The 19,127-nt window shown below is 32.9% G+C and overlaps 1 protein-coding gene across 50 annotated transcripts in view; it reads right to left on the bottom strand.

The window, feature by feature from the left end:
• The window catches only part of KIAA0825, a 372,314-nt gene that overhangs the window by 292,326 nt on the left and 60,861 nt on the right, over positions 1-19,127 (bottom strand). For 47 of the 50 annotated variants that reach the window (XR_011425683.1, XR_011425670.1, XR_011425685.1 and 44 more), the window contains 2 exons: positions 18,355-18,523; positions 14,631-15,300 (listed from right to left, as the gene is read on the bottom strand). Coding sequence is in view for 31 of the 50 variants with exons in the window: in XM_023617995.2 (XP_023473763.1) it covers positions 14,631-15,300; positions 18,355-18,523 (839 nt within the window). In the remaining 19 variants the exon portion in view is untranslated. The remainder of the gene's footprint in view (positions 1-14,630; positions 15,301-18,354; positions 18,524-19,127) is intronic. The other 3 variants (XM_070234537.1, XM_070234538.1, XM_070234539.1) reach the window with 1 other exon arrangement.

Below are 19,127 nucleotides of genomic sequence, written 5' to 3'. Positions count from 1 at the left end.
CATGAGTGATTCCAAAGTGATATTATATAAACAATCGTATTTTTGCAAGTGATTCAACATGGAAACCAAATTTTATCTTAACGCTTTCCTATCCTCAATTCTAACTACTGAAAAGTACAGGGGCCGCCCTGTGGCCAAGTGGTTAAGTTTGCGTGCTCTGCTTGGACGGCCCAGGATTTCGGGGGTTCAGATCCTGGGCGTGGACATGGCACCGCTCATCAGGTCATGCTGAGGCAGTGTCCCACATAGCACAACCAGAGGCACTCACAACTAGAATATACAACTATGAACTGGGGGGCTTTGGGGAGAAGAAGAAGAAGGGAGGGAAAAAAAAGAAGATTGGAAACAGATGTTAGCTCAGGTGCCAATCTTTAAAAAAATTTAAAAAAATTAAAAAAAAAGAAGAAAAGTACAAAATGTTCTTTCCCTGAGAAATCACAAAACTATATTAACAGAGGCAGCCTTTTTCAGTATTCTCTTATATTTATTATAAATCAAAGTTAATATTTGAAATTATGGCCACATGATATTAAAAAGTTAATGTCAGTAATCAACCCTTTATTTCATGGAGATATCAACTTAAAATATCTGAAAAGCTGATTTTCAAGATCAAATCTAAGTTATGGCATACCTAAGAGCATAAAATATGTCAGCTCCAATACATCATCAATAAAGGTTAGCCGCTTTAAATTGTAAAAACACACGTAACTTAGCAATTCTCTTTTAATGATTGTGAAAGCTAGTATCATTCAAATTACTTAAAAATTAGTAGAAAGAGGGCCACATATATCTCTTTTTCAAAGATTTATCTTAAATTAAAAACAAAGAAATTAAATTATAACTAATTAAAACTGCAAGTTCTTAAAGGAAAAGATCTAATTAATGATAAACATACTACATGTAAATAATCATGCATCGGATAAATTCTAAACTAATAATAATTTAGAAGAAAATTCAAAGTTTATTATAAGTTAAGATTTCAATGCGGAAACTTTGCTATATTGTTGAGTAACCTCATGACATTTAATATTACTTTGCGGGATTTGAAAAATACAATTAGTTATCAGCAATCAATTTGTTGACTCTGTTGTCCCCAGATAGCATTTGCTATCAGTGGGAAAATACTGCTTATGCTCTAACTACTAGTGCACACTTCATAATCTGCTAATTAGCACTTAATTTTCCCTTTGCTTAGGGAATAATGATTATTGCCTTCATGTAATACAACAAAGGGCTACCTTTAACCATCAATTTTTTAAAATTAGCTGATAATGCACAGACAATACCCATCCCCCCATGAGTGCCTTACATATTCCATCAGGATATAATAACCACTACAATTTTTCAGACTCTGCTGGAGATTGTTAATTTTAATGTTAACATAAATGCAGGATAGCCACTTTGATTATTTTCAAAACCTAGAATATTTTGACCTTTGGTATAAAAATTTCAATCACAACAGTTTTAAACTTGCATACTAAATTATGAGGGTGTGATTTAAAATATTTAACATGAAATGGCAAAAGTGAGAGATTAATTCCTATCAAGTAATTGTTAAAGAGGCAAAGCACAAACAACAGAGGCTCAAGTCTTTCACTTTTATATTCTTTAAATTTGAAGAGAGATATTTGGTAACATGACTATTTTTCTCTCGGTAAAGGAAGTAATTCCAAAAGGTGAAAGTTGATTTCTAAATATTGTCTATGGTTTTCAATGGCAGATTCTAACCTGGAAACAAAACTCTATTAAAATATATTTTTTTCATTTTATTTACAGATCAGAGCATGTAACAGTGTTAAACCATATTTCATTTTTATTGAATCTTATAAATGTCATAACAGGATGGATTAATAAAGTAGATTCTCTATCTTTGGATAGGCAACACCTCTCTAATTTCTAAGCCTGAAAACATGCTATACTTCATTCAAATAAATGAGTTCCAAGTGCAAATTTATGAAATTTGGATTGTGATTCTGATGATGGTGAAAACACTGAAATCTGGATATTATAGGTGATAATGAATTTACAATGTATATATAACTTGTGGCTGTATGTATATTACCATATATTAATTAATATCATATGCAGTGACAGAATGCCAAATAAACGAATACACAGTCAAGAAAATGAAGTCAAAGTACTTCCTAGTCTCCGTAAGAGTAAGAAAAACATTATTACCAAATTTCCAAATTCTTATTTCTAATTAAATCTATTTAAAAACAATGACAAACTATCAAAAAAATGTTGATCAAAATAATTAGATAAGTGAGATAGCAAAATGATTGTCAAGAAAACTGAAAAATTCAGACTCAACACTTAGACATATAAAATAAAAAAGGACAAGAGAATGTAAAGTTTGGCTAAGTGACTTGATCAAATAATTCCCAATTTTATTTGTGGTTTATGGTAATCCAATGAAAGATTCAAAGAAGTATACATTTGACAAAAATTAATGGAAAAGCCTAAGATTTAATGCTTATTATACAAGTAAAAACAGAAGAAAACTAAATTAGGTTTGGGTTAAATCAGATATGAAGTAGTTTAATAAAGTGAAAACAAGACAACTTAGCAATCATGCATGGGGAAATTTTAAGGAGTAAATTTTCAAAGTAGAGCATGGGGAGATGTATGCACAAATCCCATTAGCAATAATGTGTTCTTCTGATCTTGGTGAGATTCACTTTTAAGTGATGCCATAACTATTGTTAACAATCCTGCATTTATGACAGCATTCATTTACTCTCTGTCCCTGAAGACAGTGAACCTAAAAGTAGTGTTATTCTTTCTTTTGCATTTACTAATGATATATTTAGTTTTATAGGCACTAGTCACAGATTGACCCTTTTTTATGTCTCACTGTGGTGTGTAATTTTTTTTTAATAACTGTATGTTTAAAATAATTAGTACTGCTGGATATAATCAGTAATTTCCTAAAACTGCAAAAGGCAACTTAATATTTCTACATAGCAGCTGTAATACACAATATTGCACAGAACTAAATTATTACAAACAGTGCCAGCAGTTTTCTATACACAGTACTTAAGATAATTATAAAAAATCATCTTCATTACTGCTTGCTAGCATTTTTTTAACAGTTTAATTTGGATAGGTTACAAAATACATTCAAATCACACAGATATAATTACTGTAAACCCAAGAAGCTATAAAATGTTCCCAACCAAATCCCTTTGACCCTGTTAATGTCTGTTCCTTGTTAATCTAAGGCAAACATTGTTTGTAGTGTGCATTTGTTATAGAATATGAAAAAGGGGGGGGGGCGGATAAGGAACTCCCTTAACAGTTGTTATTGATTCCAGCATTTACTGACTGAGAGCTAAGTGCTGTTTACAAAACAGAACAGATGCAGATGCTGACAAAAAGGTAAACAATTGTTGCATGGCTTCCTGCCAGATTCTGAACCGATATATTAAACTCCAAGTGAAGCACATTCCCCCTATGGATTGCACTTATTGCCACTTCATTTCCTCTGTGCTCCGTCTCTCTATTGCTGGGCCTGGCACTAAGCTATTTCCAGTTCTTTGCTGACCCCTGAGGCCTGGTGCTACCACACACAGCCATTAGAGAAGGGAATTGCATGTGTCTGACACGGCCTGAAACCAATTATTTGATATTTTCTTCAGAATGATGCCCAACTCTGTTGGGAATGAGCAATCATGAAATAATTTACCTCCTGATTTAATTTTTTCCTGCACAAATTAGTTGTAGACTGAGCTGGCTATACACAGATGCCTGTGACATGGCTCTGTCTTATCAAGATGATACTTGAAATGAAGCAGGGGGGTCTGAATTGAATAGGTTGGGGAATCCTGCTTTAAAGAGGCATTGACAAGTTTATCAGATATACTGATCACATGTACTCTCTGTTGATTGAAAATGACAGAACCTTAAAGAACCATCAGGATGGCAGAGAAAACCACAAAGATGCAAACCTTTGCAGAGTGTTTAGTGTTTTTAAACATCTGTCTGATTTCTGGTTTCCTTTTCATGTCCGAGAAACCTTGGCACATGATCGAAATTTAACGAAAAATAAAAAACAAACTTACATGGGTTCATGACTGAGTGACCTTCACCAAATATAGTATTTAGTAATTCTATTTTTAGATACAGTCATAAATGTCGAGAAAGTATGTGTTTTCCTGTAACGCAAATCCTTACAAGTGCATTTCACAAAAATGTAAAGAACTTGTACTTTATACTTTGCAGTCTGTATGTCACAGAAACAGGCAAAATATGAGATCATCATTTATCAATAAACACAGAAAGCTTGTATAAATTTGCATATGTTTAATCTGAATAATGACATATGAAGGCCAACTGCTCAATAAAGACAACACAAGTGTCTTTACAGGGACTCACTGAAGATACAGCTTCAACCAAATTTGTACAGTGATTTCTTATCTATAAAAGCAACCAGGATTTCTCTCATCTTTACATCCTGAGTCCACATTAGATCTCAGCCATTAAAGCTTAAAGATGCATTGATTGCTGCATCATCCTAGTTCTCTTTAGGGTCCAGTCTCTGCTAACTAGACTCATGTACCAATAATTGTGAACTTTATGCCTTTTGTAACCATGACTAAGAAAAATTATAAGAAAAATGTCCCTTAAAAATATACCCACTTCAAACAGCTAAAAGATTACTGTTTTATTGCACCACAAAAATAACATTACCAATGATGATTATAATCGATTTCAGTACACAGTTTGGAAAAAGACATAGGAAGTCACTATAAAACAGTTTTATAATGTAACTTTCTCAGACAATGATCATCATAAAATTTGGACACAATTTCTCTTCTTTTCAGAATAGGTTATTTCTCAAACCTGGGTGTCTACTCCAAAAATTATTACAACAATTAGTATTGTGTGCCTTTTGCTAATGGAAATGGTAATACTGAACTTAAAGTAATTTCTACCTTGGTGGACAAACAATACAATGCCAGTTATTCTAAAACTGGCTTAGTATAACTATGTTATAGAAATCTAAAATATTAAAACTCCAATTTATTTAGTTTTTTATATCTCACTGGCATCATAATTCCAAAGGCCTTATGGGAGTCTCATCTCGCACTAGTACTTACCTGCTAACTGGTTCTATTACGGAAGAGATTAACCTAGTAATAGGGTAAACTAGGCTTTTCTAAAAAATAGATTGGGTTTTCTGTCTTTACTCAATGTTGAAAAGAAGCTGCAAAAACAAACATTGGTAGGTTTTGCTTTTGATTGAGACAATATACTGTACTTCATTTAACATAACTTTTCATTTCCTTACATGTGCAATTTTAGATCTCCATTTAGATTGCCCTACCATCAAAGTTCTCATGAATGTTGTGGTAAGACTAGAAGCAAATTAAAAATACTTGTATAAACAACAGAATAGAAATTCAATTTTAAGAATGACAGAAGCTAAAGAACTTCTGACTGGAAGTCCATTATGACTTTTAAACATTTTACCCAAAGGTAAGGATTATTTTCTCATTTCTACATGTGCAGGATTGATTGGTCTAACTTTCAAAGCTACCAGCAGTTTCTCCTGCATAAATCCCTGTGCAGAGAGATCAGTCCATAGTCAGAAAATGCTACTTTAGACAAAGAATTTTAACAGTCCCTGGTATAAAAGACATAGATTTCCCCTGAGTTCAAAAATAATAGGTGGAGATGTTACATGACAACTACTTTGAGACAGAAGATGTGTTTTATACCAAATATTTGACTTCATAGATGTGACACCGATGGTCAAAGATTTTCATATTTATATATAATGACAGTAAAAATCTTATATCATAATGTACATTTTCCAAGTTGATTTTCGTAATAAAAAATGATGCGGTGCAGTGACAACCATTAAAATTCTCAGTCTCCAGTTAAAAAGATTCCATTTTTAAAGGAATCTTATCAATGATTTTTTGCTTATTAAGCTTTCTTCTTGAATATTTACAAAAGAAATATGTTGGGTACTAATAACTGATTAATAATATAATAACCAGAAATCACATATTAATTTTCTGAGAACCTGAGAAAAATTGTTAATTAAACAATATTCAACGTTATCATAGTCCACAGAAAAAATGACCATATGTTAAATAAGAATTTAGGGATTCACGACCTGTAAATGTAAAACCCTGCAAATGTTCTTATCTAAACAATAGAAGTAAGCATTCACATGTATTATTACGTCCATAATTCAAGATAGAGAAGAACAAATAATTTTAGCAGGGGAAAGCAGAAGTTAGAAAAGTTTTATGAAGGTTGCATAGACTTAGCAACTCATTTTCTACAGAAAATGAATTTTTAGTTTGCAACAACTTCATGTATATTACGTGTCCACAGTCTTTGCTCAACACAGAATAGTTGCAAAATAAATTTGTTCATTTTTAGAATAACTTTATTCTAAACTTCTTTTCAATATTTTTTGCAAATATTCTCATTCTGCTCTTAATGTTACTTATATTTTTAATTAGACAATTTCTTTTTCCAAGTAAAAAAACAAGGGTTTTAAAATATCAGTATTTTAATTCTTTTTTAGTTTTTCAGTTTTTAAAAATGTTATTGCATGGTTAATAAGGTATATAAATCTCAAATTGACCTCTGACTCCTCATGAGAAACCAAACAGTCAGTCATTTTTTATCTACCATCCTTAGTATTTGAATGTCATAATTAGAGGATGTAGCAAGTGAAATATTTGTTCCACCCTTAGGAAGAACACACAGGTGTTCCAAGAAGGAAGGAAATTGATAATTGAGTGCAATTTAGCGTTTGCTAATTGTTGCTGTATGGGAGCAAAAATATTACTAAAATTAAATTGTATCTACTTTCTCCGTTATGGAATATAGTTTCCATCTTTGTTGCCCTACTGTCTTTAGAACAAAGATTCAGAAGCCTCAGAACATTTAATGGTCAACAACTGAGTCAGAAAAACAGTTCATTCAGCAGAAAACGTTTCAGGTAAATAAAGATGCGCACATACACGTAAATCTATGCATCAACCCAAGCACGTAACATACACCCCCCTCTCATACACAGTCATTTTTCTCATATTTTTAATCAAATAAGTAATTTTCACAGATGATACAATCTTTAGTAGGAAGAACTTAAAAACACCATCAATTCCTTAGGGGAAAGACATTCTAGTGTCAGACTTTTCATTTATTTATTTAAAAGATTGGCACCTGTGCTAACATCTGTTGCCAATCTTTCTTTTTTCCCCCTTCTCCCCAAAGCCCCCTGGTACATGGTTGTATATTCTAGTTGTGAGTGCCTCTGGTTGTGCTATGTGGGATGCCACCTCAGCTTGGCCTGATGAGCGGTACCATGTCCACGCCCAGGATCAGAACCAGTGAACCCCTGGGCCGTGGAAGCGGAGGTGCAAACTTAACCACTTGGCCATGGGGCCGGCCCTGCCTTATTTATTTCTTTACGCAGCATTGAGGTTCAGTGGGAAGATACTTCTAACTTAGTTCTGTTTCCAACTTGACTTGTTAACCAGCCAAAATTCTTTAGTTTTTTCATCCATAAAACAAGAACTGGAATTGCTGCTCTGCTTAATTTCAGAGTGGTGATGTAGCAAAGATAAGTCAAATAAAAAAAACAAAAATGTGGAAGCATCTTGAAGACATAATATTAACTAATGGTATTGTTATTAATTAATCATAAAGAGGACCTTGTAGGGGAACAAAATTTGCCACCCCAAAATGTGTCTCTTTGGCATAAGGATTATTCTAGGCTCATTACTTTAAATGAACAGAGAGACTCAGGAAGTTTTACTTTTTACCTCTCCCTTAACTGCCTAAAAGAATTTAGATACAGGGCCCTGTCCTAGAAGAGCACTATCTCCAGAGATAATCTACAAAGAACATGGGCTAGGAGTAGTGGGGAGAGCTCAGCAGGGCCTGGAAGATCAAAGTCCTCCTTGTGTCCCATTGTCTTTGCATGGCATGGCAAACATTTGTTTACCAAACATTTGTTTTCCCATCTTCCTGTAAATTGTTTCCCTCCTCTTTAAAGTCTCAGACCCCAGCCCCTTTCTCCTTAGCTCAGGATGGCATATAAACCTCAATTGCCTGACCCTCACATCTTTGGGGTTCCCGTACATAGATAATTAAATTTTATTTTCTCCTGCTAATCTGTCTCATGTCAATTCAATTCTTAGACCAGCCAGAAGAACTTAGAAAAGGAGGAGGAAAAATTTCTTCCTCCCCAACAATCTCGACCTGGCAATAATTGCTTCAACTATTTCAGTAACTTAGTTACTTTTACCTTAACTGGCAGAAAGCTTAAGTGTAAGCAGCTTACTTGAATCTCTAGGAAGAAAATGAGAGTCTCTATCTAGGTACTTTTTTTTTGTACTAAAACAAAAATTAATATTATTATTTTCCTTTTCATGCATTAATATGTAAAGTCTTGGATTTTTTTTTCTATTCAAATTTTTCCCAAACAGAAAATCCATGATGCAGTTTTGCACTCTATTACTATCATAGTTCCTTCCAAAATTCAAGTTTGTTTAATTTTTTATGTACAGAAATCAATGTGTTACAATTCCAGAAAGTCCAACACAAAAACCAGGATCTACAAAGTGGCTAAAATGGGAATTACTCTTCAAATTATAAAAGGATTTTTACAAGTGAATTCATTTAGCAAGAGACAGTAAGTCACTGACAGTAAGTCAGTAGTTAAGAGAATAGGTTTGGTAGTAATTCAGAAATGGATTTGAATCCCAGCTAAGGTACTTCCTAGCAGTGGAACTTTGGGAAAGCTACTTAACTTGTTCAAACCTCAGTTTTTACAACTATAAAATAGGGAAAATGTCCAACTTTTCAGAGACGTTGTAAGAACCAAGCGGTCTACTGGTGCATAAAGTGGTTACCATGGTGCCTGGCAAATTAAAAGCACCTAAAAACAGTATCTATTATATGACTGACTTTGCATATTTGTAAATAGATTAATAAGTAAAAGTGAAGATGATCAATGGAAAAACAGTAACAAAAATTAATGTTGAATTCATGTTCTGAGTAGCATCCTTTGCAAAGTATATACTTTATTCAAATATTTCCTGCAAAATAGATCCTAAGCTATTCGTTGTCTTATTAAAACTCAAGAAACAGAATGGCTGAGAATGACTTTTAACACAGAAAACACTATCTCAAATGGCATGAAGAGCTTGTTCTGTCCTGTTTCCTATATTAAGGATGAAATAAAAATGAATAGTTCTAATTTTTACTCTCACCCCGATGGATCACCTTGTGCACTTCTACTATGGAAAGACCGATGGTACAGAAAGGAATCAGGTTGAACGGCAAATGCCCTCCTGGCTCAGAAAAAGGGAAGACAAGTCTCTCTGCTGATGGCACGGTCACCCTGGCATATTCTAGGAGAAGCCTCGAGAAGACACTGAACATGCCATGTAACATCACTGGCAGAAGCAAAGGCTTTAGGATCAATTATGTCAAAACCCAAATCATCACTTTTGACTTTCTTTACATGCTGAAAAAAATACTAAAATTATTTACAAAAGTTTAACACGTATAATGTTTCATTAAAATATGGCTTCTGAAATTCTTACCCACAGACTCTTAGGACAAGATTACTCTTCCATGCTTTATAGGACTAACTCTGAGGCTTTCATTTCGTACTCATACAAGCATTTGTATGGATCCAGAGCTGCTTTCCAAGAAATAGTATTGTCCATGCCTACTGTCTACAGCCTTGCCGAAATGAGCCGGTTCTTCCCCAGGCCAAAGCACAAGTCATTATTAAATCCCTGCCTTGCCTGCTTTAAATACATGCCAGAGGAAAGGGATATGGATTTCTTTCAATCAACAATACAGACTAATAATTGCATTTCCAGTTCTTGCCTGTGATCTTAATTTTCAATTATTTGATTAAAGATGCTCCTGCAAAAAAATAAAAAATAAAAAATGAAACTAAAAATAAAACAAAATAAAAACATTTGGTTGTGGGATCAAAGAGAAAACTGAAAAGAATGACTGGGAATAGCTTCCGATGTAAACTGGAAGGAGACTCCACTTCCTTTTTTGCCTAATCACCCACTCCCCTCTTCACCCTTTCATCCTTATAAAAAATGCAAACACAGGAGGAGGGCAGTTTTCATATTGTTATTTTCAAGTTTCACTTGGAAAAGGAAAATCACACAGATAAAGATCTAAAGGAGGCTTTTGTATCTGCTACTGTGGCACACAAAGCCACATGCTTAGCCAGTTAATATATCTGTACTGACAGTAGAGAAAATAAATGTGGCAGTTTCCAATGACAAATCGTAGGCATTAAACTCTGGTTGGGGAATGATTTCACTGTCACTTAAAGAATCAGAAAAAGTTTAAAGATAAAAGGTCCTCAGATATTACCTAATAAAACCCTTCCATCTTATTGATTAGAAAAATTCAATGAGCTTAAATGACTTATCTAAGGTCACAAAACAAGGAGGAAGGAGATTCAGGACCAGCATCCTTGACTCCCAATCAAGCACACTTTTCACTTTCTCAGAGTAAAGAAATTGTAAACAAGGAATGTACCAGTATTTCATTTAAAAATAGCAATTATGATAAAGCAGTAGGGGGGAAAAAAGCTGATCAATGATGCCACTTATTAGTATTTTCAACAATGATACATCAAAAAACACTAAAACTATATTACTACTTTAAAGAAATTTGTGATAATGCGTAAAGATATTACTTTTGCTTATGAATTTTTTTCCCATTTACTGTTTATGTATTACTTGAAATTCCAGCTTCAACTAATAACAAGCGTAATTGTCACCAGAGATCTAATGGAGATCTTTACTTCTGTCTCAGGAGCACAACAGGGAGAAGAGATGCAGTTTCCTAGGAGGCTTACTTAGTCTCTTCTCTAGCAATACTCATACAAACGCTTCCTTTCGTATGCATTTTGCATGCTGGCCTCAATACACTCCTTCACCTTTCCCTGAGATCACCACTCAGCTAGTCGGAGCTACTGGAGGAATAGGAGAGACAGCAGGGTGACTTTTGACTGGCCTGCTTAAATCTGTGCCTCCCTAGTCAAGAATTCTACCTTTATTTTGGTTTGCAGGACTTCTTTACCCTGAAGGATCTTTCCATCCCCTGAGAGATTCCATTTCCCTCACCCCTCATCTTCCTTAAACAAAATAGCAAGAGACTGTGAAAGGCAAGTGGCTTTAGAGGCCACTCAGGTTCAAACTCTCATCCATCGTAGATTTTTAGACCTTACAAATATTCAAAAGCATGTATCATACTCTCTTAGGCCTTTCTCTTTCAAGCTAACAATAACCTCTAGAAAAATTCAGGGTAAGATATACAGGGGACTACGAAATTTATCTGATGTCTGAAATCTCTTGATTGCACCTTTTCATATTAAAATAGAGAGGATTCATTTAACAGAAGTTTATTATACATAAACAATCCTCTCTTTTTCAAGCATTGAGAAAAGTAGCAATAACTTTTCTTAAATCCAAAGAAAACACTGTTTTAAAAGTAAAACTAACTTGATCACTTAACCACTCTAAATACAGACATAGAGGACTCTTACAATATAAGAATGGTACTATTCTCCTGAAATGTGGAAGTACACCAGTACATGTGTAAATATGAATCTGACTTCCCAGATAACGACAAACAAGATTGTAACCAAAATGCTAAATGCAAATTTCTAGCTTTTTGAAAGTTGTTTATTTTGACTTTAAAGCCTTATAAACTACATGAAAAAATAAAATACTGTAGTATAAACCTTTATAAAATTTATAATTTTCCTCAAAAATTATTAGAGAAACTCTAAGAATACAGATTAATAAAATCAGAGTTATTAAGCAAGTCTTGCTTCTTAAATCATTCTTGAAACTTTGTAAAAGAGTATCCGCAAAAATAATATTGTTCTTTTCTAGGATAGATCACCAAATCACAAATATACTGTAATATTTGTATTAACATTATATCATCATTTTCTTCAAATAACAAAACGTACAAGCTATAGTATATGTTGTACATCTTAAACTTACACAATGTTATATGTCAATTATATCTTAATAAAACTGGAAACAAAAAAACTAGTACACATACAGGCCTGCTTAAGATATATTGATAGATCACAAAATTGGAATTATAAGCAAAAAGTTTCTAATTGGCATTATGTAGTCTTCAAATGAGAAGAGTGTGAGATAGTTTAGAGAAAAGTCAAACAATGGCTATACTAAAGTAGAGTTAGCATACAGAGGATTCAGAGCAGTGTTTTTAATGGAATGTGCTTTTTCCTTCCTGCACTCTTAGGCAGTAGAACACAGTCATAGAGCAAGGGTTCTGGAGTCAGACAGACCTGAGTTCGAATCCTGGCTTCACTGTGTAACCTTGAGTAAATTACTTTATGTACCTCTGCCTTAGTTTCCTCACTATATAATAGAGATAATAAATAATGGTACCTATCTTCTTAAGTGGTTAGAAGGATTAAATAAGATAATGCACATCAATGTCTGACCCAATAAATGTTAGCTATTGTTACTTAAGGAATATCTTTTCCATAGTTTCAGTCAAAATATTGAAGACTTGGAGAACATAAAGATATAGATATAAATAAAGATAATATACAACTCATTCAAGCCAATCTACATTTTATTCAAATAGGAAAATAAATTGTTACAATTTTTTATGGATAAATATTAATAAATTATTATTGTTATTTTGCTCATTTACAACTGTATTTCCTTAATAAATAAAATTTGGTCTCTGGGTCAAATATTATTGGAAAATATGGTTGATCCACTAAAAGTTAGTTCAGCAGTTCTCCTACAGCATTAGCAGCAGTTACCCTTTTAATTTTCTTCCCCTCACTGTCTGGCTTAGAACCTTAAACATGGGTGCTGCCAAATGCCTTGCTTATGGTAGGTGAGCTGAACTGAATTGATATTCAGGCAGCCCACTTGAACAGTGCTGTTTGAAATTTCTTTTACAAGTGACAAAGCATTTAATTCTATCCTTTGAGACAAGGTCAAATAGCATGATGGTTGAGAACATAGGTCTTGGAGACATAAAGACCTACATATGAATCCTGACTCTGTACAACACGATCCAGGGCAAGTTAATCCTTCTAAGCTTCTTTCCTCGTTAATGAAATTGGAATAATAAGGAATGGGATGTACTTAGCACAGTGCCTGACATATAGAAAGCATTCATTTATCAAGTGATTTAAACCAACATTCAGATATAGGAGCTTGAGAAAGATCAGTGCACTGAGACTTGTGGAAAATGTTTTAAATTTTGGTGTTAAAACCGATACGCATAGTTTTCTTTCACGAATGGGAAAACACCTCAATATCAGCCCTAAAGACTCCATAGCAACTTACACATATTTTCAACCATATGGATCTTTTCTTCTGTTATAAACTATATTTAGCACATATAAAACTTTCATATTGAAAACACTTTACAAGTAAGCAGGAATTTTTTTAGAGAATATAAAAATTTTAGAAAATAAGTACACTCATGTAATGCATTTAAAATTTATGTGTTAAACAATGAAAGTGAAAAATCTATATGCTTTGAGTAGGACTGTAATGTTCCTAAATTAACTGACTTTCTATTCTGCCATAACCTAAACTTGGCTGATGCATCTCTGTTCTGTGATGTGATCCAGCTTCCGGGTGAAAATAAAAATTTTAAGAGAAAAAATTAAGTTATTTGAAAATTCACATATCAGAGTAATTTGGTACTCTGGCATTTCATTAAGGAAGGTAAGTCAAAATATAGTGAGCTACGGAAATTTTTATAAAGGGATCATAAATTCAAAGATAGCAGTTCAACAAATGATAATTTTCAAATACTTAAAAAATATAGTTAATGAACCTATTTAGATATATACCTCGGAGTTTTATGTAAAAGCATGACTAATCATAATTTTCAAAATAACAGTATTTTTTACTTTGATTTTTCTCCACTGGTGGGAAATTAAAATGACAACAGGGAAAAGTTTATTATATCACAATAGTTTCATTTTACTTTTTCATTTATATTTTGTATAAAATTAGGAATCTTCAAATCATCTTTTATTTTTATATAAATAATATTAGAGGAACTTTTAAAATTAGCTATATTAAAATGCTATGCCTCTGTAACCAATTATAAGATAGAATTTTATTATTAGTATTTCATAATAGCTCTTTATTGGAATTGGCTAAAATACTATAATTTTAAACTTCTAATTTTAGTTAATGTAAATTTCAACAATTTTTTTTACTTCATAATGCTTCGGCTTTGGAAGGTACAATGGGTTAAAAATTATATATATATATATATGAACATATATGTGCATATATGTCTGTATACATATATATGTATGTTTCACCCAATAATTTATGCTATCAAAAAAACCAAAACTCTTATTGGCAATATTTTTGACTTACATTTACAATATCTTTAATAAATTAAATAACAGGAAAGAAAACGCTTCTATTGCTATACTTACAGAAAAAGGAATGCATAAGAGAAATGTATACTGCAAAATTTCACATCTTTTCATTAATTAGGTTTAACCAAATAGAAAAATCTTAGAAAATTAAAGATATCAAAAGGCTTAAGTGAAACCAAACAGAAATTTTAAAATCACTAACCCAAAGCATGCACTGCTCCTCTATGCCTGCTGGAGCTCTTGCTTGTTTTAATCACACGGACAGCACTTTCTTTGAACTGCAGCTCACAAAAATTTGCAAGAAATTTTGCCATTTCTTCTGTAACAGTATCCAGGTAAGTTTCTTTAATGAATTTCACTGTTGAGGATGAAGCTAAAATTCCACACAGTGTGTTAAAATCCTCTCTTATCATTGAGTATAACTTAAGCATTGTACTTTGGTGTCCACGAACCATTATGTCTAAATTTGATTCTCTGCTGTAAGAAGGAAAGCAGTTCTGTAGAAGTTTAGCTAACAGTTTATTCTGTATGTTTTGGTACTTGATTATAACTTCTGATTCTGGATAAAGAAACAAGAGTTGTTGTATGCACTGATTTTTCAACAAAATTTTTTGCTGTACATTGTTTATTTCATTATGGCTTTGTAATTGGCTCACTAAGAAGCGTCGAAGATGTAGGCTTATATCATCCCATATAGACTTCACATCCATAGAAGAATGATCTTCAACAGAATGAAGAGAAGTCCTAGACAGGAAATGGAAAGATGTTCCACTTAGAGCAGATGGGAATGAAACGCTGCTCTGGCAGGAGAGGTCCCAAAGTAAATCCAATATCATTTCTTCTTGATTTTGTTCATTCTTCAACAAATCTTGCTAGTAAAAGTAAATTATAATGTTAGAAATATGATTAACTGTAAGAGTAACAGGAAAAAATGATTTCTACAGTTGTACACAATTTTATAATAATTCATTTCAATTTAAATTCATTTAAATTTAAATTTTTATAATAATTCATTTAAAATCAATACTCAGATGCTCGTCAAGATTTTTGTTTTTCGCATTTGAAATTTAATCAATTCAGACATTTTAGAATGTTAGCTTTATGGTCTGTTAAATTGTATAAAGCCCAGGTGATGAACCATATTTTCAAATAGATTTCCAGACATACAGTTTTTAGCCCTCATTGTTAGCCACCCCCAATATAAGCTGAGCTGTATGAAAGCTACAGCTTAAAAACTCTAAATAAAAATCTATAGTAAAACATTGATTGAAATATATTCCTAAGACAAAATAAATTCAAGATCATGCCCCTAATTAATTTTTGGTAGATAATCTTCATGCCTGAATGAGTATACTTATTATTATAGAACCCCAAATGAACATACAGAATGGAGACTTTTAAATATAGTATGCGCCTAGGGGTTACTAATAGCTGCCATCCTGAGAAACAAAATTTAATACATTTAAAGACTGTAACTTTCATTTAAATTCCTTTTTTGAGAGCCATGTTAAGAATGATTTTACTTTGGACATTAATCTGAAAATATTTCAGTTTTCTCCAAAGAAATAACTAACACAAAATGGGAAAAAAATACTCTCAGACTCATTCCCCAAAAGATCATATGAAATTATTCCTTTATACTTTCTGTGTTAACTGACAGAAAACAATGATAGGTATAATTAAGAATAGCATAGGGACAAAAGAATTACTTTCTTTTTGGACTTTGAATTACATGCACACATTCTCCTTACATGCTGACTTTCCTAATTATGTCTATTTCAGCTAATATTGAAATTAGTTTATATTCTTTAAGTAGCAACAAGCTGATTATAAGAAAAATGAAAGCAAGATTCAAGTGCCATAAAATCAGGCTGGCTTTGAAATTTCTTATTGACAAAGATACCACAGGTTTTGTGATTCAGAATTAGGAACAACTCCTAGACAAACTCCAAAAATTTGCTCTCAGTCATTCTAAGCATTGGAATGTCTAATTTAATTTTCTACCTGTAATAAATAATTATCCAATATCTCTACAGTGTTTTATTATATACAAACACTTTTCCATACAATCTTTGGTGTATTCATAATGAAAAGTCGGAGACACAAATATTTAGAAACCCAGTCTACAGATAAGCACACTAAAATGCAGCATGTTTATTTTCCAAACGTCGCACACAATAAAGCACAGAACTAAGAATGGATCCCTGGCTTCATTCTCCTTGTCTGTGTTCTTTCTACTACACTCTAGAGAGCCACAAAGTACACTGACCGTTCTGAAGCTTCTCTCTCTCTATTCTCCCTGTATTTAGTTCTTTGGATACTTCTGGAGAAGAAATGTCCTTAGATAGAGTCCAGGACATCAGCATTATAATAAATTCTATAAAGCAAATGAGTCGTATTGGTGCCTCAACCCTGGGTCGGTCAATAACTGCAAATATTTGATCAAGCAAAGAATAATAGATTACAGAGGTTTAAAACATATGCTTAGTATGACTGCTTAAATTGTGAAAATAACTTCAGTATAATTGCCATAATGAGGCCCTCTATTTCTTATTTAAATAGCTAGAAAATTAATACATAAAAAGTTTTCTATGGAAAAAAACAGATGTATGAAAAATGCTGTCAAGATTGACACTTTTAGCATGTAAAAACTTCATAATAAGGTTATTTTAATCTGGATCTGTTTTAATAATGTGGTTCTTTCCTCAAAATAACATGATCAATTATGTAAAAAAACCTAGTTCTGGAACAAGTCTATCAGTCTAATGAATTTGAGCAAAACTAAGGCAGCCTTTGCCCTGCAGTGAATAGAGGATGACTTATGTGTGACAGATTAAAAGATAATTAAAAGCTTTTGCTTTTAATTAAATGAGAAAGCATTATTACATTAATATTAATGAAATTCAATACACATGGCTCTTAATAGAAATTAAAGGAATAACTATATCCATATTTATTCTTCAAGGCTCCACCTTCAAGAGATAATGGGTGAGAGGATTTTCTTAAAAGAATAAGGCTTCAGGGCACATAGTCTTCCTTTCTCTTCCTTTTATTACTTTGTAAACATTAAAGAGACATCTGCAATAATAACAGCCAAAAACTACTTTCATCTGATTCTGTCATCCTAAGCCATCTACAACCTCAAGATATTTTCCACATCTGCCTTAGTCAATGTTTGATGTTTAGACAAAAACAGTGCCTTTTTTCCCCTAAATTAAATTAAAACCATAGCTACAGAAATACTGCTTTCTAACAACTGTGCTATTTCTCTGGGAAACTGTTTTTGCAAGTTAGCCACCATTGCATATGTAGGTGTAATAAAATAACTTTTGATTGAAGGCTACAAAAACTTCTCTAGCATAGAGGGTAGTCAGTATCAAGGAATGACCAATGTAATAATTCTCCATCAATTAACAGAGGTCTTGTACAAATTGCTGCCTTGACTGAAAAGAACTGGGTATACCTGCAGGTTGAGGATGAAGGGAATGATAGACAAGGCTACTTAATAGATAGAATTGATGGAGATCTTATTATGTTTAATAGTGAAGCACAGAGAAAATAAGTAGTTATGAAAGGACACAAAAGGTAACAAATAGGAACTTTTCTGGTAGATAATTGTGGTTACGTATCAACATACTTTGTGGGTTGATATAGTATACACCATACCACAAATCACTCAGGAATTATAACGTTTAATCTTTATATAAAATTTCATTTTATTGATAAAAATCATAGTAAAAAATAAAAACAAATAGCTCACTGGATTCCACTGGGGTTAGAGAAACAAAACAAAACACAGGTCTTGACTCCAAGATATGGCAGGCTAATATGGTCACTAAAATAAATACATACATAGAGAAATTGAATGAATTGTATTCCCTGTTCACCCACCCCACTTCACCATAAAGCAAAGATTCTTTTATTACCAATGTTTTGAGGAATTTTATCAAATCTCCATGGGGAATGGAAGGTGACTTGAAAGAATTATAATTATAGCTATTTAGCCATTCAAAACAGTCAGTTGTTGTTTGCAGCTGCACATCTGGGCATTGTTTGTTAACTTCGGACTGTATTTCTTTAATGCAATGTTCTATGCTATAAAAAAGAAAGGAAAAAGTTATTTTGGCAAGAAGTAGTTAATGGTTCCATCTCATAATATCACAGGCCCTGAATGTATTGGGTACCTGGTTGCATACAATCTATAAAATTATAAAACATTCAAAAATTGTAAAAAATTCATATGATGTGAAAATAATAACAAAGATTATATATCTTCATTCATAACTGAAAGTTCAAATTTTCTGGAAGTTTCATTTCAATTGCTATAGAGGACATATAAAATATCTAGCTACTCAGAGATGAATTAGAAATTCTTTTGTGTTAAAAATTAAGCACAGGGGCTGGCCCCGTGGCTGAGTGGTTAAGTCAGTGCGCTCTGCTGCAGGCAGCCCAGTGTTTCGTTGGTTCGAATCCTGGGCGCGGACATGGCACTGCTCATCAAGCCACGCTGAGGCGGCATCCCACATGCCACAACTAGAAGGACCCACAACTAAGAATATACAACTATGTACCGGGGGGCTTTGGGGAGAGAAAGGAAAAAAATAAAATCTTTAAAAAAAAAAATTAAGCACAAATGCAATGAAATAATGGTCCTCTTGATAGACAGTGGATAGAAGGCAGAGATTAAATACTCTTGATG

This window comes from Equus caballus, chromosome 14 (genome assembly GCF_041296265.1).
Source record: "Equus caballus isolate H_3958 breed thoroughbred chromosome 14, TB-T2T, whole genome shotgun sequence".
NCBI lineage: Eukaryota > Metazoa > Chordata > Mammalia > Perissodactyla > Equidae > Equus > Equus caballus.
This window is presented reverse-complemented; position numbering and strand designations above follow the sequence as displayed.